Here is a 26,771-nt window from a genome sequence, read left to right as displayed (position 1 = left end):
TACCATTGCTTGCTGTATTTCAGGTCCTAGAGAATGTTTCTACACCCAACAATCCGTTAATTACTGTACCTACTCTACATTTTATTTGCTCACTTTGGAACATCAGAAGGGCTCGACAAAAATAAATGAAAATGCTGAATCATAGATTTGTTTTATTTGCAGATGGATGAAAGTCGACCAATTCCTACGTTTCGTTGTGAGCAAATTGAAGGCTCGAAACTTGCCAAAGAGTGGCAAGAATGGAAAGGCTCCCTGCAATATTACTTTGATTCATATCAAATCACGGATCAAAAGCTAATGCGTGCCAAAATGCTACATTTCGGTGGTCCGCAGCTCCAAAAGGTGTTCCGTACCCTAGATGGAACTGAAGATTTCCCATTGATTGTAGTGCAGAAACCCTGGTATGATGTAGCAATCGACCGGTTGGACCAGTACTTCAAGCCCCGTAAGCAAGATGTTCTTGAACGCCATAAGCTCCGAAATATCAGACAGCTGCCGAATGAGCGTTTTGCCCATTACGTGTTGCGTTTGAGGCAGCAGCTAATGGAATGTGGTCTCGAGAAATACACTACCGAGGTCAGAATCAGCATTGAGGAGATGATGTTGGTAGATGTCATCGTGGAAGGATGCGCTTCTCAAGAACTGCGTCGTAGAATCCTCGAAAAGGACCAATCACTTTCGGACATTGAAGCATTGGGAGCGTCACTTGAAAGTGTCAGAAATCAGGAGAAGGAAATGAACGCTGCTGAACTTCGAGACCGCTCAGCTGAAATATACAAGGTGCACACCGCTGATAGATCGAAGTTTGAGCGTAAACCTGAGCGTTCGGAGAACCGTTTCGCAACACGACCGATGAAAACCGATAAAGAGATGTCAACTAGGTGCTTCGCTTGCGGTTTAGTTGGACACATCTCAAGAAGCCCAACATGCCCTGCTAAAGGAAGGACATGTCGTAGATGTCAAAGTATCGGGCATTTCGAGAAAGTGTATCGAAAGCGTCTAAGCACACCACATTCGATCGCACCGGGAAGGAAAGTTCACGTGATTGAAGATGTCGCGGAGCCGCAGCCAGGACCGGCTGCAGAAGAACCGGAACGAAAGGTCTACTATACTTTCCATGCCGGTAACAACACGAACGTGTTCGACTGCAAAATCGGTGGCGTGGCGGTCGAAATGTTAGTCGACTCAGGATCGGACGTCAACCTTATAACAGCGAAAACTTGGGACGAGTTGAAACGGCAACAAGTTCGCGTAACTGAATGTGTGAAGGGCTGCAGGAAGACACTCAAGGCGTATGGAAGTGATAAACCGTTGGAAGTTCTGGGTACATTCAGAGCGCACGTCGAAGTTGGAAAGCGTACGATCGATGCGGAATTCTTCGTGACATTGAGCGGGCAACGGAATTTACTCGGTGATGTAACATCTAAACAGCTGGGTATTTTGAAGATTGGTATGGAGGTTGACCAAATTATGGATGGTGGAGCAGGTCAGGCACCGTTCCCCAAGATTTCGGGAACAAGAATTCATATCCATATGAATCCGGATATGGTACCGATTTTTCAACCCGTGCGTAGAATTCCCATTCCCCTGGAAGGCGCGGTGAACGCTAAGTTGGATGAGCTTCTAGCTAAAGACATCATCGAAGTCAAAAATGGACCAGCGGCTTGGGTATCTCCACTCGTTGTTGCCAACAAAGCGAACGGTACCATTCGCCTATGCGTGGACTTGAGGCGTGTCAATCAAGCTGTAGTAAGGGAGCGCCACCCCATGCCTGTGATCGACGACATTATGACAAAAATAGGCAAAGGCAAGATATGGAGTGTGCTTGACGTGAAAGATGCGTTCTTTCTTCTCGAGCTGGATGATGAGTCGAAGGATATAACGACCTTCATCACACATCGCGGCTTATACCGGTTCAAGCGGTTGCCCTTCGGATTAGTTTCGGCTCCGGAAATCTTTCAGCGTACCATGGACGAGATGTTGGCTGATTGCGAGGGGGCGTATTGGTACCTTGACGACGTAGGCGTTGAAGGCAGTACAGTAGAGGAACATGATTCACGTCTTCAGAAGGTATGAAATCAAACGATTGAAATCCACACATGCTAATAAATAAAGTTGAATTCATTACATTCGTGTTTTCTTCATTCCAAATTCCTGTTTCAGGTTCTTGCTAGATTCGAGGAAAAGGGAGTTGTTCTAAACTGGGACAAATGTAAAATGAGGGTAACAGACTTTGAGTTTCTGGGATTCAAAATCAATCCTAACGGAATAGAACCATCTGATACGAAAAGAGATGCTGTCATGAGTTTTCGCAGGCCTTCAAACGAAAGTGAGGTAAGAAGTTTTCTTGGTTTGGCCAATTATATGGGGAAGTTCATTCCTAATTTGGCTGATATTGACGAACTGTTGCGAAAACTGACACAGAAAGGAATACAGTTTCATTGGGGCGATGCGGAAGAAAATGCGTTCAACAAGATTAAGTACCACATAGCAAACGCTAAATCGTTGGGGTTTTATCGAGCAGAAGACGATACAGCTGTAGTTGCAGATGCAAGTCCCCATGCGCTAGGGGCCGTGCTGATCCAGACCGATAAGCAGACGCGTCAGTCACGGGTAATCTGTTATGCATCCAAATCGCTCACAGACACGGAAAGGAGGTACTGCCATACCGAAAAGGAAGCACTAGCGCTGGTGTGGAGTGTGGAGCGATTCCAGAACTATTTGATAGGCAAAGAGTTCAACCTTGTAACGGACTGTAAAGCTCTAACATTCTTGTTTACGCCATCCTCGCGCCCGTGTGCTCGCATTGAACGGTGGGTGTTGCGGTTGCAAGGATTCCAGTACAAGGTCGTCTATACTGCTGGTCCATCGAACATCGCCGATGTTTTATCCAGATTATCCGTATCGGAACCTAGAGCCTTTGACGATTCGGAAGAACTGGTGGTTCGTGAAATAGCAAGTACTGCTGCTACAGCTGTGGCGTTGAAATGGCACGACATTCAAAAGGCTAGCCATGAGGATGAAGTGATATGTCAAATATTCCAAGCCCTGGAATCCGGAATATCTGATCAACTACCGTTGCCATATAAAATGATTTTTGGAGAGCTTTGTCGGGTAGATGAGGTACTATTAAGGGGTGATCGAATCGTGATTCCTCAAAGCCTCCAGCAAAGAGTACTGCAGCTGGCACATGAGGGTCACCCAGGCATGCGCATTATGAAGGGGCATTTACGTGCAAATGTGTGGTGGTCAAAAATGGATGCGCAAGTAGAACAATATGTAAAAACCTGTCGAAGCTGCTCCCTTGTATCGGCTCCAAATCCGCCCGAACCAATGACTCGAAAAACACTTCCTTCTCGACCATGGGAACAAATTGCCATTGACTTTTTGGGTCCTCTTCCTGAAGGAGAGTATCTTCTGGTTTGCGTCGATTACTACAGCAGGTATATAGAGGTAGTTGAAATGAACGACATTTCAACCTCATCCACTACACAAGAGCTGCTAACAGTGTTTTCGCGCTATGGAATTCCTGAATCTCTTCGAGCGGACAATGGTCCACAATTCTCTTCTGAAGAATTCCGTATGTTCTGCGAGGAATACGGCATTTGTTTGGTGAGCACTATCCCCTACTGGCCCCAAATGAATGGTGAGGTTGAACGACAGAACCGCTCCATTCTGAAGCGTTTGAAGATAGCTCAAGAGCTTGGACGTGATTGGCGTAAAGAACTGCGACAATACATGCTAATGTACCATTCGGCAGCGCATTCGACAACTGGCAAAGCGCCTTCAGAGCTAATGTTCGGTTGGCGCCTCCGATCCAAGGTTCCCAATGTGCCTACAGTCGACAACCAAAACGAAGCTGTGAGGGATCGAGATATGTTGGAGAAGGAGAAAGGGAGAGTCTATGCAGATAACCATCGAAAAGCAAAGTCCAGTGGAATTGAAGTGGGGGATACGGTTTTGGCTAAACGGATGAGAAAGGAGAATAAGCTCAGTACGGAGTTTACCTCGGAAGAATTTACGGTTTTGGATAAAAAGGGTACAGACGTAACGATTCGTTCATCATCATCTGGGAAAACATACAACAGAAGTGCAGCTCATCTGAAGGTCGTATCTAAAACAGGATGCTCCGGAGAAGATCCAATGCTTCAGAATCAGCTTGGGAACGATCCCGAGTTGCCTGTACCCAGCACAAGTACGGCCATCCAACCAAGGATATCTTCTGCTGACACCACCGCTGACAAAGCTCCTGAGAGGGCTTCTAAGAGACCAAAAGCTGAGTCTAGTCGATTGAAGGATTACATTATGTATTGACGAAAGCTATTGTTATCAATTTATTGAAGGGTAGGGGTGTAGGGGCCTACACTGAATAAACACTTTACCTTTAACATAAATAACCTTGACTTTCAATACAAGCATACCTGTCACGAGCTAACTAACCTTAACCGAACTGACAGGAGGGGGATTGTGTTTTAGCGACTGCGAGTGATAGGACACGCGAAGGTTGGTGGCTGAGATTCGACGGCTGTTATCGGGACGAACGACGAGGAACCGGATCACTCCCCGGATCACTCCCCTACAATATAATCTCAAATTTAAAATTGGTTCACCAAGTTCTCCCGAGGTGCGAGGTGACGCACTACAGGTCTTGTTTAACCATATTCTTTCTCCCTACGCTTTAAAATCCTTTTTCAGTATATTTTGTATTCAATCTCAAATTTAAAACTGGTTCACCACGTTCTCCCAAGGTGCGATGTGAAGCACTACAGGTCTTGTTTAACCAAATTCATTGTCCTTAAACTTTGAACTTGTATTTCAGTGATTTCTATATATAATCTCAAATTTAAAACTGGTTCACCAAGTTCTCCCAAGGTGCGAGGTGACGCACTACAGGTCTTGTTTAACCAAATTCCTTGTCCCTAAACTCTGAACTTGTATTTCAGTGATTTCTGTATTTAATTCCAAATTTAAAACTGGTTCACCAAGTTCTCCCAAGGTGCGATGTGACGCACTACAGGTCTTGTTTAACCAAATTCATTGTCCTTAAACTTTGAACTTGTATTTCAGTGATTTCTATATATAATCTCAAATTTAAAACTGGTTCACCATGTTCTCCCAAGGTGCGAGGTGACGCACTACAGGTCTTGTTTAACCAAATCCCTTGTCCCTAAATTTTTAACTTGTATTTCAGTGATTTCTGTATTTAATTCCAAATTTAAAACTGGTTCACCAAGTTCTCCCAAGGTGCGAGGTGACGCATTACAGATCTTGTTAAACCATATTCCTTGTTCCTATACTTTGAACTTGTATTTCAGTGATTTTGTATATAATCTCAAATTTAAAACTGGTTCACCAATTTCTCCCAAGGTGCGAGGTGACGCACTACAGGTCTTGTTTAACCAAATTCATTGTCCCTAAACTTTGAACTTGTATTTCAGTGATTTCTGTATTTAATTTCAAATTTAAAACTGATTCACCAAGTTCTCCCGAGGTGCGAGGTGACGCACTACAGGTCTTGTTCAACCATATTCTTTCTCCCTACGCTTTAAAATCCTTTTTCAGTATATTTTGTATTTAATCTCAAATTTAAAACTGGTTCATCAAGTTCTCCCAAGGTGCGATGTGACGCACTACAGGCCTTGTTTAACCAAATTCCTTGTCCCTAAACTTTGAACTTGTATTTCAGTGATTTCTGTATATAATCTCAAATTTAAAACTGGTTCATCAAGTTCTCCCAAGGTGCGAGGTGACGCACTACAGGTCTTGTTTAACCATATTCCTTGCCCCTGAACTTTGAGCTTGTATTTCAGTGATTTCTGTATATAATCTCAAATTTAAAATTGGTTCACCAAGTTCTCCCAAGGTGCGAGATGACGCACTACAGGTCTTGTTTAACCAAATTTCTTATCCCTATACTTTTAACTTGTATTTCAGTGATTTCTGTATATAATCTCAAATTTAAAACTGGTTCACCAAGTTCTCCCAAAGTGCGAGGTGACGCAGTACAGGTCTTGTTAAATCTTATTCTTTCTCCCTACGCTTTAATATCCTTTTTCAGTATATTTTGTATTTAATCTCAAATTTAAAACTGGTTCACCAAGTTCTCCCAAGGTGCGAGGTGACGCACTACAGGTCTTGTTTAACCAAATTTCTTGTCCCTAAACTTTGAACTTGTATTTCAGTGATTTCTGTATATAATCTCAAATTTAAAACTGGTTCACATAGTTCTCCCTAGGTGCGAGGTGACGCATTGCAGGTCTTGTTTAACCATATTCTTTCTCCCTATACTTAGAAATCCTTTTTCAGTATATTTTGTTTTTAATATCTAATTTAAAACTGGTTCACCAAGCTTTACCCATACTCCCTTTGTAGCGTTACGTTATTTGTGCACGATGCCTTGGTAGAGGAAGGTGTCATTGAATAACTGTGGAAGTGTTCTTAGAAGAGTAAGCTTTGTCCCAGTTGGCACGTTACGCCAAGAAGAAGGGCTTTCTAACTGCAGAATTTATTAGCATACTTTCGATTTGCAAATTGTCAGCGATTGCGCACGTTTAAATTATACAGGAAATATATGTAATGGCTTCTGGCCTTTGCCCTCAAAACGCTAATTTAATTTGATGAATGTTGATTTCTATTGGTAGGTATGAAAATCCAATCCTAAAAAAATGAGAAGCGAATGTAGAAAAATCGTTGGAACAACTCGATAAGATAGATCCATATTTGCTGTATTTTCTCAGTCCTTCCCATTGCCCGTCCCGTCCGAAAGTGAAGATGTCCGTAAACTTAAATGAGGGTGATATATTGAAATCCAACGAAAGCTAACAATTTTGCTTAAAACATTTATTTAAAAACACGTACAATTGCTCTTCATCCGCTTAGTATTTCTTCTTGTATGAGACACCACTACCGCTCTTATAATTCTTTCGCTCCACAGCCGTAACATTCCTTGATCGGAGCCGGCTCTCGATTCGTCATCGTTCTTTTGCGCCTCGAACACTGCTGACCCAGCACCTCAATCTCCGGGGTCAATCCGTTCCTCGACGTGTCGCGATGCCATTCTGATTGAAGCTGGCGATTTCGGCATTAACATATTTTTCTTCGAAGTGGTGGTTGTTCCTTCGTCGTGGGATATGCTTCTGCCGGATGTTGTCCCCGGGGAGTCCAAGCCTTGGATCAACACCTTTCGCTTCTCAGCCAATCACTCCAGTACGTCCTCCGTCCCTTCTGAATGTTTATCCAATGGACAACTTGAAACGCAAATCCTGCCAGAAGCTTTCCTGTTTCGTTTGGTCCTCCCTATAAATTTACACGGGAAGCGTTCTTGTCACTCCGTAGTTTTCACCGTTTTCACACGCGTTACACAATTACTTATTCGCATTAATTTTTTCGTTTAAATGTACACACAATAAGGAATTATTCCTTTATACCCTTCCGCGAATTCAATCAACATCCAAACGTTTTGATTTTTTGTTTGTTTTTGTTGTCATGCTCGCAACGTTCTACACAAATCAGCTGTCAAAACGATCCTGTTGCAGCTTTACCGTAGTGCACCAAATTTTGACACAACATAAAATATTTAAACATATGAATTACTCATATTTCATTAAATTTTAATGAAAACGCTTGCATGTGATTTGTTTTATGAAAAACACAATAGAAATAAAAAAAAATGCGCTTGAGAGCATTTCCAATATATCATTTATCGCGTAGCCAGAAACAAAAATATATAAAATACTGCATTCCTAAATTTGGAGCAATCACTGTAAAATTGTATACTCTATAGAGTCACCATCTGTTGGAATTTGATGGAACGTCCCATAGCTTCCATTAGTTTCCGATAGAGCTAATGAAAACTTAAAGCGCCTCTCGCGGTGGAATGTGTCGGAAACCGATGCAGGTAATCCATTTACTGCTATGCTGCCATGCAGGGCCGGATCTAAGGGGGGGGGGGGGACCAGAGCACATTTAAGGGGCCCCCACAAAAGCCTTTTTGCATGCTAAACATTAATCAAAACAAAGAAAAGCATGGCATTTTTGTACCTCCGAAGGGCCTCCACATCCGCTCTGGCCCCGGGCCACCACAACCCTTAATCCGGGCCTGCTGCCATAACACAACACAACCAATTCGAAAGAGACGAATTCGAGTACGTGCACTCGGCGCGGTGTTGTATTCTCTTTTTCCATGCGAGAGATCTACATCTTGTCTCTCGATCTCTCCGGGATGCACTATCTATGCGCTTGTCACGTTCAGTGGCGTTTCCAAGGGTTTCAGGAGTAATTAATGGGGCATTTCGGGTTGGTTTCAGGGAACTTCAAGGCTATTCAGTGACGATTCGAAACCCCCGTAAATGTCACGGGGACCCCGTAAACCACTCTGGGAGTTTCAGAGGGATCCAAGAGCGTTTTCGAGGTTTTCAGATGGATTTCATAAGAGAAGCGATTTATGGGGTTTTCATGGACCTTCAGAGTGTTCAATGTATTTTGGGGTCATGGCCCGAAGCTGAAGACCGAGGTTTCTGGCCAAGTGTTTTTCCGCTGGTCAATGACAGAGTCACATCTGCGTGGGACAGCATCATGAAACTCACGTGGCCGCAACGGCCAACCAGCTCTCGGTCCTTCTTTGAACTTTCCATGAACTTCCACTTCATTGAACTTCTCGCTAATCCGGCGGAGTGAACCCACGGCCGTAGGCCAGCCAGCCCCAACGGGCGTTTCACCTGCTTCGTGAACGAAACCGATTTCCGCTCCCCGGCTACCCACGTGGACTAGCCAAGTTTCGGCTGCTACCTGGACGCCGATTGTGACGCGGGCGGACTGCGCATCCCTCGCGTCTATCCAGTATCGCTGCGCAGTGCACCTGTTGCACAGATAAAAATAATGACATTTACACGTCATGTAAACTTCGCTTAAGTCATGTAAACTTAGTGTTATGATTATTATTATTATTATTTATTTACGACACTTTACCATAGTAGGCATTCGTGTCGGAAGTGTTATGATGGCTTACATAATATACCATGTGAATTTGAGTTAGGGTAAATGATGATGGTTGGACCAACTTGAGATATTTCGATACGTGGTCAACATGTACGTCAAGAATTTCTTATGATCGAATCGCAATAACATACCAAATTTGTAGTTGCCAGAAAGCTCTACTCCTCTAGTTTACGAAATGCCCGGAGAATACCTAAATTACTTAAAAAATAGTTATATAATTCGTTTTCTTCGAGCTTCCAATTTTGATCTTGGTTGGACCAACGCAGATATTGGTTGGACCAAAAAATGATCATGGTTGGACCATGATGGCTGAATATCCAAATATCGGACGAAAGACAATAATCATCAGAAAACCAGGTAGACGCCGGCGACATCGTGACTGCACGCAGTTCAAGAAAACCTAAGAACTCTGAAAGTTCGATGAAACTGAAGAAACACCCCTCCGGACTGACGAAAATGAAGGGGGCATGCAGGGTTAAAGATTTCAGATAGGTTTTAAATGGTCTTACAAATGATCTATACACATTAAAATTATTTAGATATAGGTTTATTTATCATCACCATCGTGGGCTACATACTGAATAAATAGGGAATTATGTCCCACTTGCCACAGGGTATTCTTGCCACACAGACGCAGCCTAGGACGCAGCTCTTGGTGGGTGAGCGAACATTCACTACCATATATCGATGTAGGGCAGAGTTCCATTGTGGATTCAGGTTGATGATGATAAAAGGTACACTAAATTCTGTTTTTACGCGATTGATGCGTTCGCGCAAAAAAAAGATCGTGTAAAAAAAGTTCGCGTAACTTCGAGAAATCGCGCAAAAAAAAAACCAAAGGAATTTTTTTTTACGCGATTTGTTCTCCGCAAATGACCAAAATCGCGTAAAAAAAAGTCGCGTAACTTCGAGAAAATCGCGTAAAAAAAGTCGTGCAAAAAAAAATCGCGTAAAAAAAAGTCGTGTAAAAAAAGAATTCAGTGTAGTTGCGACAATCCTTAATGCATACGATGGGCTGCAGTGGGAGACTGGTGAGGTACTAGGGTAAGAAATCAAGCTTTGAACTAGTCAAATTGTAATCTTAATTTGAACCATTTCAAAATTCATTAAAACGACGTACTTTTCAGGCAAATATTGCCCCGAAAAAGATGTTTAACAGCTTTCCCTAATATAACCTGATAACATGGACTTTAAAAGCATTGAAAAAAGCGTTTTTGTCATGGAAAACAGGCAATTGAAAAATCACTGTGATTTCACCCATTTCCCCCAAGAGAAAGCACATTTTCGGTGCACTCGTACAGCTCATGCATTGTATCACACGCAATATGTGAACACATCAAATGAAAGCTTATTTATCGTAGAATCGACCAACCGAATAAAATTCCGCATTATTTCTCATAAAATTATCAAATTTAAGTGATTCTTACTTGGAGAATGTTATCTTAAGTTGAACCATTTGTAATCTAAATTTGAACTAGTAAACGTGGGTGAGCTTCTAGTGTTGGCCTGTAGATTGCGCTAGTGGTTGCTTTGTTTACTCTTGGGGGATGGAAAAATCTAAATTTAGTTTCATAATTCCTAAAGAATTTCGAACATTCTGAGTTGAGATTCCACTGCCTAATGAAAAATAGGTATGAGAATTAGCAGATTCGTGTGATTTTTCATTGTTTTGCATGGAATTGGCTGTTTTGTGAGTTGCTCGAGCTGCTGCCGCCAGTAGTTCAAATTAAGATTAAAATTGGTTCAAATTATGATTACGATGGTTCAAATTAAGATTAAAATCATTGTTGATGAAAAATCGAATATTTGAATGAAATTCGGTGCAAATACAAACTTTTTACCATTTAACAGAAAGCTTATACCCGTGGCTTTCATGTACATACGATTTTGCCGTAGTAAATTATTTCCATGTGGGAAAAAAATCACTTAAAATTTGCACTGCTTCAGAAAGCCGCAATTTGGTTCAAATTTTGATTACCTACCCTATTTGCCAACCGACCGGTGACATTGTTCTTGTCCTCTTAATCTGGAACTTGGTGGGTGCACTAAGGACGTAAAGAGGAAAGCGACCGGCCGTCGAAATAAACTCAGCTGTTCGGACATACGGGACAAGGCGACGACTTCTTCGGCCTACCGTTTCAGGTTTAGGTAGGTATCTGGCGGCGGGCAGTACGAGCGAGCGGCAGCTCTTCAATGCACTGTTTTGGGAACGCGAAAATCTTGTTCAATGTCACCGCGCACGAAGAAAATAGTAAACAAACTGCATTAGTCCTAGCAACCCTCATGGTAAACGCTAGGTCCAACCACAATCATTCGGTGGACCAACCATCATCACATTCATTTTGTTGAATTTTACTTATTTATTTAATTTTAAGTGAAAATATATTAATTACAAATACGTCATCATGAGGTTCATATATTTTCGCAGAAGTATAACGCAAACAAATACATGCATTCAAAATAAAATATCTTTACTGCAGATGTTACAAATTGAGTAATTTTGTTGTCCAAGTTGCGCTTCTAATCAGCCCTATCAAAATCCTTAATTAGTTAAATGATTTAGAGATATAATACATAAAGTCCATTTGATTTTAATATAGATTAAGCTATGATTTGACAAAAGTAAGACTACGACTTAGGTTTTAATGAAAAAGTTGATCAAATCTGTAATTTTCCAAACTGGTCCAACCATGACCAGTTTTTCAGTTGGTCCAACCATCATCATTCACCCTATATGTTATATAAACACTCAGAGTCATGCTGAATTACAGGATTATAATCGAAGTAGTTTACATGATATTTTATGACTTTTACATGATATCGTGTAAACTTATGTGATATCCCACGCTCCAATTATGTGTATCAGATGCCACAGAATTTTACACTCTTTTCCTATCTGTGCGCCAACACGTCTGAAAGTCTTCGAGGACGCCGGTATTGGCCGCTATCTGGGCACCGACTGTTGCGCAGACGAACTACGACTAGGCTGACCATCCGTCCCGTATTTAACGGGACAGAAAAATTTTCAAACACTCGTCACTGGAGCATAGTTAACGTTTTTGACTCAATTATTCGTTCTTTCTAGTTGAAATAGCATTATTAACAACATGCAGTTTTGTTTTTGGACATTGATTTGCTTTTTGTTGAGTTTCCGAAATGTGTCCCGTATTTAAATGGGACACATCTGGTCAGCCTAACTACGACCTCCTTCCGACCGCCCGGTAGAGCTGTCCGATTCTCCCGCCGGTGACACGACCGGAATTCGACGTGACATGTGTGCCGGTGCAGTGCACCACCTCCAGCTGCTCGACGCCACTCAGAAGAGAATAAATTTATTAAAAAAGTAATTCTAATCCATTTTTCTAGGACATACCCCACCGAAACGCCCTGGGACCCGGGAGTCGGAAGAAGCCTAGAGTGCCCACCCCAGAATCTGCCGTTTTCATGACCAGCAGCTTGGGACTTAGACACGTCCCCTTCTGGGACGGCGCGAATTATTCTCGGGGTCAAATATAGTTTCAAAAGGCGTCTCATAGAGTTTTGGTGAGAGTGCTCCGATTCATTCCCGGCTTGCCTGCCGGGGGAGATATTGGACGGAGCGTGATTGATGAGGATCATCAACCAATAGAGATACGGGCTGTCCGCGATAGAGGTGGCTGAGCAGAAGCTTGCCAAGATCATACCGTATGCGTAATAATGTTTGCACCATCGTACAAATAAGGTACCCATATCACCTGTACACACAATGTCTTGGTTTTTATTGCATGTACGTAAGCTCTAACTCATATCACAGTAGGTTGCGGGTAAAAAAAATCCGATTTCTTAAGTTTAATTTGCACCAAGTAGGGGTAGCAGCGGTAGTCGGAACTTGTCCACGCGCAAATGTAAAAAAAGACATTTCATGAGTGTTCAGGAGAACCGTAAAACAGTCTTAGACCGAAAAAAAGAAAGGACAACTATTCCCGAAGGTGTCCACTGGTCGTCCAAGGTTAACATGGATTAAGAAAGCTATCGCTGCCACCAAAAAATAAGATTTGGGTGTATTATGGGCGCTCAATGAGAAAAATGGCAAAGAAATCCGAAATCAGCGACTTAACGGCATGGCATATCGAAAAGGAAAATTACGGTGGCCTTTATGATCCTTCGACCATAGAAAAAAAACTTACAATGTTACCAATGGCATCCAGGAGCTACGAGTAGCGCCATATAAGAAAGTCTTGAATTTGCCCGAACGCAACCTCCGTTTTTTTTCGATTTCCGAAAAACTATCGATCCGTACCAAATTCCAGAATCAATAGTTATTATAACTTTTGTTTGTGTGCCAATGTCTACACCATTATGCAATGTCAAAATAAAAAAATAAATTCAAAAATTGTTAATCTTGACTTTGACACTACCACGGATACTTTTCGACATTTGCGCGTGGACAAATCACGAGCTAGGTTGCCACTTAGTCATTATGCAAGTGTAAAACTAAGAAAATCAACACTTTTTATTCACAGCCTACTAGGATATGAGTAATAGCTTAAATGCCTGCAAATAAAACCAATACATTGTCTTCACAAGTCAAACTGGAATTTTATTTGACGATGGTGCAAACATTATCACGCATACGGTAGACTTTGCGTCCACGAAGTTCGTAATGCCCTGTTGGAAACGACCCTGTTGTGACTTCGTTAGTCGATGAACGATGCCAAGCAGGATCACGTGAGACTCGTGAAGACTGCGGCAGCAGCGGCGGAACCGGTGAAAGTACAGGTTACGAAGTATACTCTGACGGAGGCCTTCGTTTTCGCAGGTTGAGCCACCAAGGTTTGTTTCAGATGTCTGGAACCAGGACATAAGTCATGGGACTGCAAAGGCCCTGACAGGAGCAAACTGTTTAGGAGATGCGGAACCGATGGCCATAAGGCACAAGTCCACCCATTTGTCTGATATGTACCAAAAAAATCGTGAACAACAGGCATCCAACGGGTGGTCCAAGGGGCCCGGCATTCGAGAAAGCCGCAGTGAACAAATCACAATGCAGGTACACAGCTGATCCTGAACCACAGTGACGCGGCTCAACAATTGCTTTGTCAGGCGGTTTCTGAGTGGGGGACAGATATCGCCATCATAGCGGACCCATACCGAGTACCCGGCACAGACCCCGGTAAATACCCCGTCCAGGAGTTGGTGTCTACTACCTATGAGGGCTTCGTGGTCGCCAAACGGCGTCTTGTTCTGTCGGTGTTATGTGCCTCCGTGGTGGCCGATCGAGCAGTTCACGTAGATGCAGGATTGTAAGACGACCGTGCTAACAGGGCGAGGGCCGGTGGTAATAGCGGGTGACTGTAATGCCTGGGCCGTGAAATGGGGAAATCACTTCGCGAACCAGCGGGGTCAGATCCTGCTAGAGACACTGCGCTGGTCAAACAAGATGTCGACCTGGCTAATGTCGGTACCAAGAGTATCTTTATTCAAAACGGTGTGGAGTCGATTATTGACGTACTCATGACGTTACTTTTTGTAGTCCTGGCCTAACAAGCAGTTCGAACTGGAGAGTAGATGATGGCTACACTCACAGCGATCACCTGGCGGTTCGCTACAGTATCGACTACAACAACAGCAGGTCTCGGGTAGAGGAAGAGGCGACTAGGCCAAGGCTAAGCCTTCGCAGGTGGAAGACATCATACTTCGACGAAGAGGTATTTAGGGTGAGCGAAACCTACTCGGTTTATACAGTGACGAACTGGTAGTTGTGCTCTCGCGTGCGTGCGATACGACCATGCCTAGGCGAGTCCACCCTAGAAATGGGGGGCCACCGGCTTACTGGTGGAATCAAGCGATTGCGGACCTCAGCCACGCCTGCCTACGGGCTAGGCGGCAGATGCAGCGAGCACGATCAGAGGAAGAGCGGAATGAATCGAGGATGTTGTTCACCGCTGCAAAAACCGCGTTGAAAACCGAGACAGGGACAAGCTAAAAGGCCTGCTTTGAGGGTCTCTCTCAGAGTGCCAATGCGAATCCGTGGGATGATGCTCCTACAGAGAAATCTTAAGCGTAAGAGAAGAGGGATTCGCTACAGTGCAGTAGTGACTCTGGATGTAAGGAACGCGTTTAATAGCGCCAGTTGGCTAGCCATTGCCGATGCGCTCCTGTGTCTGGGAATACTCGGGTACCATTACAAAATTCTCGGAAGTTACTTCCAGAATCGAGTACTAGTTTACGATACAGAGGTGGATCGGAAGTTCTTTCACATAACCTCAGGAGTCCCGCCAGGTTCCATCCTGGGTTCGGTGTTATAGAATGTCATGTACGACGAGGTGTGGAGGTTAGAGTTCCCGGTGGGGGAAGAGATTGTCTGCTTTGGTGATGAAATTACGCTGAAAGTCTACAGTGAATCGATCCAAGAGTGGAGTTGACTACTATCCACTCGATCAAGGTTGTGGAGGCGTAGATGAGGTCCAGGATACTGGAGTTGGCTCACCACAAAACTGAGGTGATGGTTGTGAACAACCGGAAGTCGGAGCAGCAAGCGGTGATCAGTGGCCTCAACCCATCACTACCTTGGGCTTTTTGTTCAGGTGTCTGTTGAGCAGATTCTCCCCCATGTTTTAGAAGAAAAAACCCTCCGATGCCCCAAATGGCCCTTGGCATTATCTTCCCTTAAAATCTTCTTGCTACCCACTCTCCTTAAACTCCATTGCACCCTTAAAAACCACCTGAATGGAGATATGTATATGAAAACTTGGTAATGGTAGGGGTTTAACCCACAAAACCCTCCCCTGGGGCAAGGCCTTCCCAAGGGGCAATTTCTTGAGGAAATCTATTAGGAATTCATGAAAAAAAAGTGCAAACCCTGTAGTAACCCCAGAAAGAATCCCTTGAGGAGCTCCAGAAATCATCCTTGATGGAATTCCGGAAGGACTCCATGAAGTATCCACTGAAGCTAAAAGAGCGTCTAATAGAGTTTTAGGGTGGTTTCGGGAGCTTCCAAGGACGTTCTGGCTACTGCAATGAATTTAAGGAGCGCTATTTCAGGGCGTTTCAAGAGCGTTTCAGAGGGTATCGGGTTGTTCTAGGTATTTTCGGGGCTGTTTCATGAGAGTTTCAATGCTATTACTGTGCTCCCTGGCTCTGGAGCCCCTTTAAACCCCATGAGACAACCTGAAATGCCCCTATACTTCATGATATCCTCTGGAATATCTCGAAACAACCCTAAAAACATTTTGAAACCCCCTGAAAATCTCTGAGAGGCTTTAAATCATCCCTAAGGCTTATGCACTCTTGATCTATCTTATCATGCTAAAAGTTGAAAAGTTGTTGAGTTCCGGAAGCTGTAAGTTGTTGGCCGAAAGTCTCCAATACATCATTATGAGGCTGCCATCTAGGGAATAGCTTCCGGTGGAGGAGCATTTTATATTAAGCCGCTGCATTCCAGGACAGACGAGCCTTGAGCTTGAGCCACACCTCCTTGGTGGTCAGACGCTTGGCATGCACCTACTCAATCTAGTTGAAGTCAGCGTCAACAGAACAATTGCGCCCAGGCTGCACTTCCAACTAAGCACACAACTCTTGGGTGACGGTTTTTGTCATCGATTACCCCGAGCTATGTTGGACACTCCAGGATGTCAACTCACCCTATTACAGCCCACGTCTAAGAAGTACCCCTTGGGAAAACCAGGAGCAATCTCTGGAGAAATTCTATAAGGAGCTCTTCTAGGGAAATTCAACCCCAAGTTAAAACCTATATAATGGTCTATTTTGCCGGGGCCCGTGGCGTAGTTGGTCACACGTTCGCTTCATATGCGGATGGTCATGGGTTTGATTCCCAGCCCCGGCACTTGCAATTTTTCGTCAGTTGCTTTTCCCCCGAGAGCAACTGACACTGTGACCCTCTTCTGAGCCCCATGGCTCAAACGGACCCGGATACCTGGACATCGGCGAACTGCTACTCATAATAAACCCCCAATCGGACTGGAAAAGGAACAACGGCCATCCATCATCATCCTTGTGCTCATCATTCTACTAGGTATAAAGTAGAAAAAGTGAAAGCAGTAGAAAGGCAACCAGTTCGATAAAGTAGATTAAGATTAAGTGATTAAGAATAAAAAAAATAATGGTCTATTTTTGTTTTGTTTTATAGGCTCAATATATATCTTGAAGAACCACTGCTCCAAATTGCTACATTATAACTTTCCCGGCGCCTGTTTATGACGGGCCCTTGATTTACCGCAAAACGTCTTACTTTTTTCCGAAATCACTTCTCACTTGTATCATTCTCTGTTTTCGCCCTCCCACAGACTGCATGCACGTGACATCCGAGGAGGGTGAGTTTTTCTTCAAGCGCACGGCCCCCATCGTCGCCACACCGCAGCACGGTCGCCTGGTGGATGTGCTGGGCATGGCCCCCGTCATGGAAGTGTGTGGGATTTACTTCGTCACCGATCCGGACAAGCTGGTTGAGGTCACCGTCAAGCGAATGGATGTCAATTGCGACACCGGTGGGTTGATGTCGTTCGTCGACGGGTGGGAGCTGAATGGGATGTACTTTCCGACCGAGTACGATCACCCGAAGAGCATGGAGCAACGGATCAACGAGTTCTGCAACGATCCCAAGATGTGGCCGTACATTCCGGTGCGGAAGGCGTTTCGGTCCAGCCAGAACGCGGCGCTGGTGCAGTACCGGATACCGATCAGTGGCTCGTTTGCGGTGTCGGTGCGGTATCTGCACAACCCGGATCGTGAGTATTGAATTGGAGATTCAAATAATTGCACATGCATTTGGACGTCATTTGAAGTTTTTTGAAAGATAATGAGTAAAGCATGTTAATCAGCTATTCGTCTTTGAATTTTATTGAAAACACGGATTTATTTGCACCCGTGTTTTACAGGAAACTTTTCCATCAAAGTTTGATAATCAGAATTTTACATAACATTGTTTTTTTTCTCATGCAGCTTGCAATATAATGGCGGAAGGAGTGGCACCATACTACACCCTACGGAATCGTGGTGCTTATCGGAATTGCTCAGTAACGGCTGTCTTCCCAGCGGTAATGTCGGTTGTAGGCATGGACGTCGGTGGGCGGAAGGACGGCGTCAACTATGATGTAAGTATGGTGTCCATGTATCAGAGAGCAAAAGCTTTTCTTAAATTTCAATCACTCCACTCTCCTTATCCAGTTTATTTTCTTACAGTCCACAGAGTTCACTTTAGTTTTAAGTTGTACACAAATTTACTTTATTACAAAGTTTATCTAATATATTTCACCATGATCTCATTTTGTTGTGGAGGCTAGTCTTTCACGGAATCAAAACTGAAAAGGCGCGTGGATTCAGCATCAGCATGCTAAAAGTGATGGGTTCGGTTCCTGGTTGGTCCAGGACCTTTTCATGAAGAAATCTTTCTTTGACTTCCTTGAGCAGAGAGTATCTTCGTGCCTTCCACACGATATACTCATAAAAAATGGTCATTGGCACAGAAAGCTCTCAATTCATAAAAGTGTTCATAGAACACTTAGCTGAGGAGCAGGCTTTGTCTCAGTTGGAACTTACGCCACGAAGAAGTAGAAGAAAACGTAACAGGTTTATGGGGACTTGGATAAATGTATTGAAAAAAAATCCTGCGGAATCTTTGCAAGAATTTCTGGGAAAATTCATGAGAGGCAGATAATCTGGAGAATGTTTTGAAATTATGACAATCACAACTGACTTGGGGAAATTCCTGGGATGTACCGTCGATGGGGGTCACAATGGGTCTGGGGGGTGAGATTGGGTCAAAACGGAGAAACATAAAATTTGAAATAGCTCAATAACTATCGCTTATTTATATTGAAAACTTTATATTACTTCAAAGGGGAGATGTTTTTACACGTCATGATGCAGAATACGATGTTTTGCAATAATCGTTTTTTGTTAAATTTGTGACGAAACTTATATGATGAAACTACTAGTAAACCACTCTGAAAAAAATTCTCCTTCATAATGTTTAACACAAGTACCTAACCATAAATTTTCTTATAAGTGGTTAGCTGTAGGTATTACCTGGTTGATGTAATTAAAAAAGTGAGCTGTAATTGCTCTTTTTATTTAAAAACTTAATATTTTCGACCCTATGTCTAAATATTAAGAATGGGGGTGAGATTGGGTCAAGCAAGTTAACGAGTACACATAACCTTAACTAAAAATTGAACTTGTCATCCAGTCCCCATTTGCCGTTAGAGCGGTGCCATTTTAACCATATTTTCACTAAAGCACGTTTTCTTTCAAAAATATGTCGAGAAGCGTCAAACGAGTGTGTTAATACGCTTAGTGCCTAAAATCATTTATAACAATACACCCATGCGTGTGGACAGCTCCTCTAATCATCAGCTAATCTTTAGTGTACTGCAATATCGTAAGCTCACAAAATAGACATAACATAATATTTGAACGACCCTCTATCTTGAGATGGAGTGATTTGCTTTAGCAATATAGAGGCCAATGATCATGTACATAAGAGTTTATAACGGAGGGTTTGGTTAAACATTTCTTATGTAGTATACAAAAACTAGCATGTTTTTTTTTACAATCAATCTTTCATTCTTCTTCGCCCCTCCCTCATTGCAATCTCCCCTCCTCTCATGGAGGTCGACACTCTTAATGAGGATGATTATGATGGCTAACAATGATGATACAGTATACAAACGTTATTTTATCAAATTTCAACCATTTTTTCGGTTGTATTAGCCCTTTTAAGTGGATTAATCATCTTTTAAAATTACCTAAGCTTTTATTCGTCATGATAGCATTGTGTTTTAAGTAGGTTTACTATATATGATCAATAAAATTAATTTATATTCTTAGATAGGTGATTTCGAATACTTTGACCCATTCTCACCCCCTCTAGGGGGTGAGATTGGGTCAATTTTCAATCATTTGTAGTTTACTAAGCAATTCATATAACGTGATACTTTCTTGCTAAACTATCATTACCACATAGGAGAGTGTACATTCCAAATAAAAAGTTATTCCGACTTCAATTGCGTTTGTTATTTAACAAACAATCTTTAAGTATCCTTTTTTGACCCATTCTCACCCCCAACGACGGTATATATTATTTTATTTGAAAAAAAAAATGATGTTACAGGAATTTTTAAAGAATTATTCGGAAATATTCTTGAAAATATCCCTTGGAAAATGTATTAAAAATTCTTGGAAGAAGCTTTTGGATTCTTGGAGGAATCTTTGGAAGACAGATTGGATAAATCCTTGCAAGAGAACTTGTTGAAGGAATTATTGTAAGTATTCTTAGACTAGTTCTTAAGGAAATTTTATTGATAATTGAAGTAAACTTTGAAATACCACTTGAATGAATTTAAAGAAGCTTTTAGAAGAATTTCTGCGGAAGTCACACGAAAAGTTTCTGGAAGTAACCTTTTTTTCTGGAGCAGAACATGTTTGGAACAATGATGAAACAATTATTGGTGGAGTCCTTGGAAAATGATGGAGAAAATCCCAAAATAATTTGGTTTTTAGAAATCTTTGAGAAAGTGTTTGGGTGAATCCTTCTAGGAATAGCTTAGAAAACCCGTGAACTCATTTGAAAGAATGCATGAGGGAGAATGTTGAGAGGCAAACTAGAAGAATCATTGGACATCATCAAGGAACTTAAAGAACAATTCTTAAAGAAATCTTTAATATAACACCTGGAGAAATCTTGAGGTTTCAAAGAATTTTGGAAAACTAAGTTTTTTTGGAGAAATTTTTGAAAGTGGCCTTGGATTTTTTTAGAAGAACTTTTAGGAAATCTTGGAGAAATACATGGAAGAATTCCTGGTGAAATGCTTGGAACTGATATTGATGAAACCATTGGCAGTAAAAAAAAAAATACTGAAGAAACCCGCATAGAAGAGCCCTAGATTTTTTTTATGAGAATTTCTACAATAATTCTTGGAAGATTTTTTGTAGCAATCCTTGGGAGTATTTTTGGTACCGTAATCCGGAGTCAAATTGATCACTTTAAAACAACTTTTGCGCTTAACATCAGTGGTAATTCAAATATTGTCAAAAGAATTTCTGTAAAACCAGTACCCAGTGGATCTTCATGGAATCATGTGTAAGAATTTTGTTCAACAAATTCAAACTTTGAGTTAAATAACTCCAAAAAACAAAAAAATAGAAATGCCACTTTGGGGCGAATGAATTTAATGCTAAAAATGCAGAATTAAATTTTAAAGTTTCCCCTTAAACGCCTAAAGGTAGGCAATTCATTTGAAATAAGTGATTTCTATCACAATAAATGACTATTTCATCATAAAATTAACTTTTTAAAACTATTTCATTTTTAGAACAGCTACATAACTTCCCCACCAAGGCTCCACAAAAATGTTAAAACAGAGAACTTACGGGAAGTCCTATTAGCAATCGATTGTTTAGTAGCAATGATTTCAGCCTAATGAGAAATACATTGCAAATTCGTAAAAAAATATGGCAAAACTAACTTTTTTCTAAAAAAATAAAAGTCTGCACTCATCTCTAGACATCTACGAACCAGATGACGTAGAAAGTTCAAGATCATTACGACGATTAAGAGTTCCTAGTATGGAATTACAATGTAGTACCCGAATGATCAATTTGACCCCGGTTTACGGTACATGAATCCATGCAAAATCCCTGGTAAAGTCATTTTGTATAATTCATGGAGATATTCTTGGAGAAATCACTGGATGAACCCTTGGAGTATATTCCATATTCTTGAATTGATAAACGCATCACATAACCGTAATTAACATTTATTGGCTTTCTTCGGCTTGCCTTGCCATACTCACCACAACATGTGTCGATGAAAGCGTAGGTAGGTAATCAAAACCTAAAAAGTTTAGCCCAAATCGAAGTAAAATAAGCTTTAAAGCTACGGGAACAGTTAGACCACTACAGCCAGCGTCTATTGAAAGAATCGACACAGCAAAACTCGAAGTTGGCGCCTTTTAAAATCCGTTGAAAAGTGCTACATAGAGTTTTTATACGGATTCTAACAAGAAAACAAGAAGGTTTGAAATAAACTAAACCCTCGGAAGTTGAAACAATCTTTTTTAAGTTTGTACTTTTGTGTATTTTAACACAAGGAAAAACGTCATGAAATCCCGTTTCAATAGTGCATTAGAACTTCAGACGCACAAATCTCAAGAAGCAAGCTTCAAACAACAGTGCATATTATTCTTCTATTCTTGCTCACTAGTAACAAGATTAGTTGCGCTGGTTTTGTTTACGAAGAGATTTGTGCGCTCGAAATCGTTAGTAGGTGCCATAGTTGGCCATTGTGGCCATTGTGGGATTCTAACATGTCTGTCCTTAAGCTAATTCTACACTCTACATTGAAGCAAGCTTGTTTTTACTGCGGTTATCGACTGCAAAAGCAGAGAGAATATCCAAAACCATTGTTACATAGCTAAATTGTCTGAAATTTGGTCGTACAATTAAGATTGGTTGGGAAAGATTTGACGCAAACTTCAACAGGTTTCGCAAAAAAAAAAAAGAACCATGACGCAAAACACTAAAACTCCGGTAGAAACCCCTGACAGAACTCCTGAATGAATCTCTGAAGAAACTTCAGTCTACAACCCCGAAGAAATTCCTGGAGACATCCTTGAAAAAATTTCCGGAGGAATTTGTGAAGAAATTCCGGGAGGAATTCACGGGATAATCCCCGTAGAAATTCTGTGGTAATCCCGGAAATAATTTCTTGAGCAATTTCGGGAAGAATTCTCAGGATGTAGTAGTGATCACTTCGAGGTTTCCTCCTGGGATCACCGCGGGGATGCCTCCCGGGATTGGGCAGCAATTTTGACCCGAGATTAGCTCGGGAATTTGAACGAAGCACTTTAGAAATTCAATACAAATATTTAAGAACTTTCGTACTACCCAGGGATGGGAACACTCACTTCGAAAGAGTTACACTCACTTGCTGTTTTCTCAGCTCAGAAGCGTGCAATCAAAAAACGATGTATGGACGACTTTTGCCTTGTGATTTTGTCTAAAAGTTTGCCGAATACAATAGGGGTCGCATACGCATACCGATGTCGTGAGGAAGCTGCGAAGGCAACTCTCCACGAGGTGAATATAAATTACACTCACCTCGTGGAGAGTCGCTTTCACAGCTCTGTCACGACTTTGGGATTCGTGTGCGACCCCTACTCCATTTGGCAAAATTTTAGACAAAACCACAAGGCAAAAGTCGTCCATACATCGTTTTTTGATTGCACACTTCTGAGCTGAGAAAATAGCAAGTGAGTGTAACTCTTTCAAAGTGAGTGTTCCCATCCCCGTAGTACGAAAGTTCTTAAATATATGTATTGAATTTCTAAAGTGCTTCGTTCAAATTCCCGAGCTAATCTCGGGTCAAAATTTCTGCCCAATCCCGGGAGGCATCCCCGCGGTGATCCCAGGAGGAAACCTCGAAGTGATCACGGAAGAAATTCCCGGGGTAATCCCAGGAGGAATTCCGGGGACGATTTTGAGAGAAAATCACGAGGTAATCCCGGGATAATGTTGAGAGGAACTCCCGGAGTATTCCCAAGATAATTCCTGAAGGAATCCCTTAGAGAGTTCCTAGCGGAATCCCTGAAGGAGTTCCTGGCGGAATCCCTGAGGGAGTTCCTGGCGGAATCCCTGAAGGAGTTCCTGGCGGCATCCCTGAGGGAGTTCCTGGCGGAACCCCTGAGGGAGTTCCTGGCGGAATCCCTGAGGGAGTTCCTGGCGGCATCCCTGAGGGAGTTCCTGGCGGCATCCCTGAGGGAGTTCCTGGCGGCATCCCTGAGGGAGTTCCTGGCGGAACCCCTGAGGGAGTTCCTGGCGGCATCCCTGAGGGAGTTCCTGGCGGAATCCCTGAGGGAGTTCCTGGTGGCATCCCTGAGGGAGTTCCTGGCGGAATCCCTGAGGGAGTTCCTGGCGGAACCCCTGAGGGAGTTCCTGGCGGCATCCCTGAGGGAGTTCCTGGCGGAATCCCTGAGGGAGTTCCTGGTGGCATCCCTGAGGGAGTTCCTGGCGGAATCCCTGAGGGAGTTCCTGGCGGAATCCCTGAGGGAGTTCCTGGCGGAATCCCTGAAGGAGTTCCTGGCGGCATCCCTGAGGGAGTTCCTGGTGGAATCCCTGAGGGAGTTCCTGGCGGAATCCCTGAGGGAGTTCCTGGCGGAATCCCTGAGGGAGTTCCTGGCGGAATCCCTGAGGGAGTTCCTGGCGGAATCCCTGAGGGAGTTCCATTGATTACGCTTGTACAATGTACATATTAAGGCCTTTACTTTCGAAAATTCTTGGGGACCTAGATCACCTTTGGAAATAAGTTCGTTGTAGAACTATGCTTCATAGGCTGCATGTTGGATGTTGCAACGTATTAGTTAGGTAACAACAATCTAATGGTTGTTGTTGTAGATCTAAGGCCTTTACTAGCGCAAGAAATTTCGAAGTCTCCTGTTAGCCTAGTGGCTATGGACAGACTTGTTAGAATCCCAAAATTGCCGCCACAATGGTCGATTTTGGCACCTACTCACGATTTCGAAAGCACAAATCTCTTCGTAAACAACACCAGCGAACCTGAGCTTCATATTTTATGTTTCTAACAAGTGAGCAAGAACAAAATAATAAAATGCACTGTTGTTTGAAGCTTGCTTCTTGAGATTGTGCGTCTGAAGTTCTGATGCACTGTTGAAGCGGGATTTCAAGACGTTTGTAAGGCCGGGATTTCAAGACGTTCCGGCCGGGAAAAATTTCTTGGCTCCCTGGACATAGTGTATCATTTTCATGCAAAGGTAGGCAAATAAAGCCTTTCAGTTAATAACTGTGGAGATGCTCTAAGAATACTAAGTTGAAGAGATGCAGTCCAAGTTCCAATGCGAACGTCTAGCCAAAGAAAAAGATGAAGAAGAACTAGCGCAAGCTTTTGGATGACCTAAGAACTTCTTTAAAAAGTAGTTCTTTACAGAACCATGCGCCATGGAGCAGTACAATATTATACTTCATCGGTAATATAACAACAATAACTTGATTACGCTTGTAGATCTGCCGGCCTTTACTCACGGAAGCTCTTAAATGATCTAGATTAGATTTGGAAATTTATTATCTTCAGAACAACATTTCATTATGTTCGTAGTCCTCAAGGTCTTTACTTGCGAAAGTTCTTGGAGGTCCTACAACACCTTTGAAAACATCTTCTCTACAACAATGTTGGGGTTTCCAGTTAGTCTAGTGATTAAGGCTATGGATCGCCAATCCGGAGACGGCGGGTTCGATTCCCGTTTCGGTCGAGAACATTTTCTCGACTTCCTGGGCATAGTGTATGTGTAGTGTAGTACAGTGGCCTAACAATATACAAATTCATGCAATAGCAGGCAAAGAAAGCCCTTCAATTAATAACTGTGGAAGTGCACAAAGAACACTTAGTTGAAGCGAGGCAGGCTAAGTCCCAGTGGGGCCCTAGAGTGTTTGAGGAACTTTTACATTGAAGTTATTAAAACTTTGCCGAATAAAGTAAAGGTTGCACACGCATACGTCCTACATCATCAATGTCAGAAGACATGCAGAAAATTTTGATGTCTGAATCAAACTTACAACCGTTTTACTGCGTGGAAGAATTAATTTTTCGCAAAAAATAGTGAGAAAAACCAGATTCATCCACCTAGTGATAGTGCCTTTCTCGTCGAATATGTACTCAAGATCTTTCCATCGACGCAAGTTGAAAAGCTTCTGAATTACAAGCTAGGGTACAACTTTTATCACAGATCACTTTGCGGTCTTCAACAATTTTTTTCTGCAAACTTTAGGGTACATATTATTATCATTTGCCAAATTTGCCAAAAAAATGCAAGTAATTTAAATTGTTAACCGTTCATCAGGATACCTTAAAAGCCATTTGATGTGTCGCGAATATTGGTTTGGTCTAGGTTCTTTTGCATTCGACCACTTTCATCGAGACACCCGGAACCGGTTCCAGAACACTACCGGTTGTCCAAATATGGTCTAAAACTATTCATTTCCAACCGTTATCAGGTTGTCTAAAGAGCCACGATTTGATGTGTCGCATGCATGGCTTTGTTTAAGTTTTATATTCGGAAACTTTCAACGGGACACGTGGAACCGATTTCGGAACACTACCGGTGGTTTTTTATGTGGTCTGAGCCTATTTGCCTTTTTTTTCTGTTCGGGTGAGCCATTGCGACCAGTATTTAGATCTTTTGTGGCATTACCCGTATCCTTTGTATTTAGTGTATGTCGTACTACTCCATTGTCATTGAGAGGCAATGAAGCATCGATTTCTGTACAGTTCCTGTTTTGTTATCCCAGAGGTGCAAGAAATCGATTGCGATGAAAAGGTCCCGTTATCATAGAGATTTAAATGCCAGTGAAAGAGCGCCCCTAATCAAACACAACCCATTCGAATTCTGAGAAAAACAGAACGGTGGTACTGATATTTATCCATACATCGGAACTCTAGCCCCATCCAATCTTGCTTCTAGTTTAGTCCCAGGGCAACAAAGAAAAAACCCGGGACTTTAGGCTAGTTGCAAAACTCTGTCAAATTAGAGAATGTGTTCTGCAATAATAATGCACGTGAGTCCTTGAATTACCAGAACTTAACAGTCCTTGATAGGTTAGTACGCAATCAGATACGTAAAGCATGTTTGTTTTCCTAACATCAAGTGTAGTCTCGGGTGGGCAAGGTCTGATTCTTTAACTATCAACAAGGCAGAATAAATGCAATTTTAGAAACTGTCACCAGTAACAAGGACTTTGTACCATGAATCCTTATTACCAAAACA

General features: G+C 42.4%; 1 protein-coding gene across 2 annotated transcripts in view; it reads left to right on the top strand.

Annotated features, from left to right (window-relative positions):
• The window catches only part of LOC115256094 (corticotropin-releasing factor-binding protein), a 159,918-nt gene that overhangs the window by 127,479 nt on the left and 5,668 nt on the right, over window positions 1-26,771 (top strand). For both annotated transcript variants that reach the window (XM_029854353.2, XM_029854352.2), the window contains exons 4-5: window positions 17,283-17,723; window positions 17,938-18,089. In XM_029854353.2, coding sequence (XP_029710213.1) covers window positions 17,283-17,723; window positions 17,938-18,089 — 593 coding nt within the window. The remainder of the gene's footprint in view (window positions 1-17,282; window positions 17,724-17,937; window positions 18,090-26,771) is intronic.

The sequence above is a fragment of the Aedes albopictus genome, chromosome 1 (assembly GCF_035046485.1).
Source record: "Aedes albopictus strain Foshan chromosome 1, AalbF5, whole genome shotgun sequence".
Taxonomy (NCBI): Eukaryota; Metazoa; Arthropoda; class Insecta; order Diptera; family Culicidae; genus Aedes; species Aedes albopictus.
The sequence above is the reverse complement of the archived record's forward strand: the minus strand, read 5'-3'. Positions and strand labels throughout refer to the sequence as shown.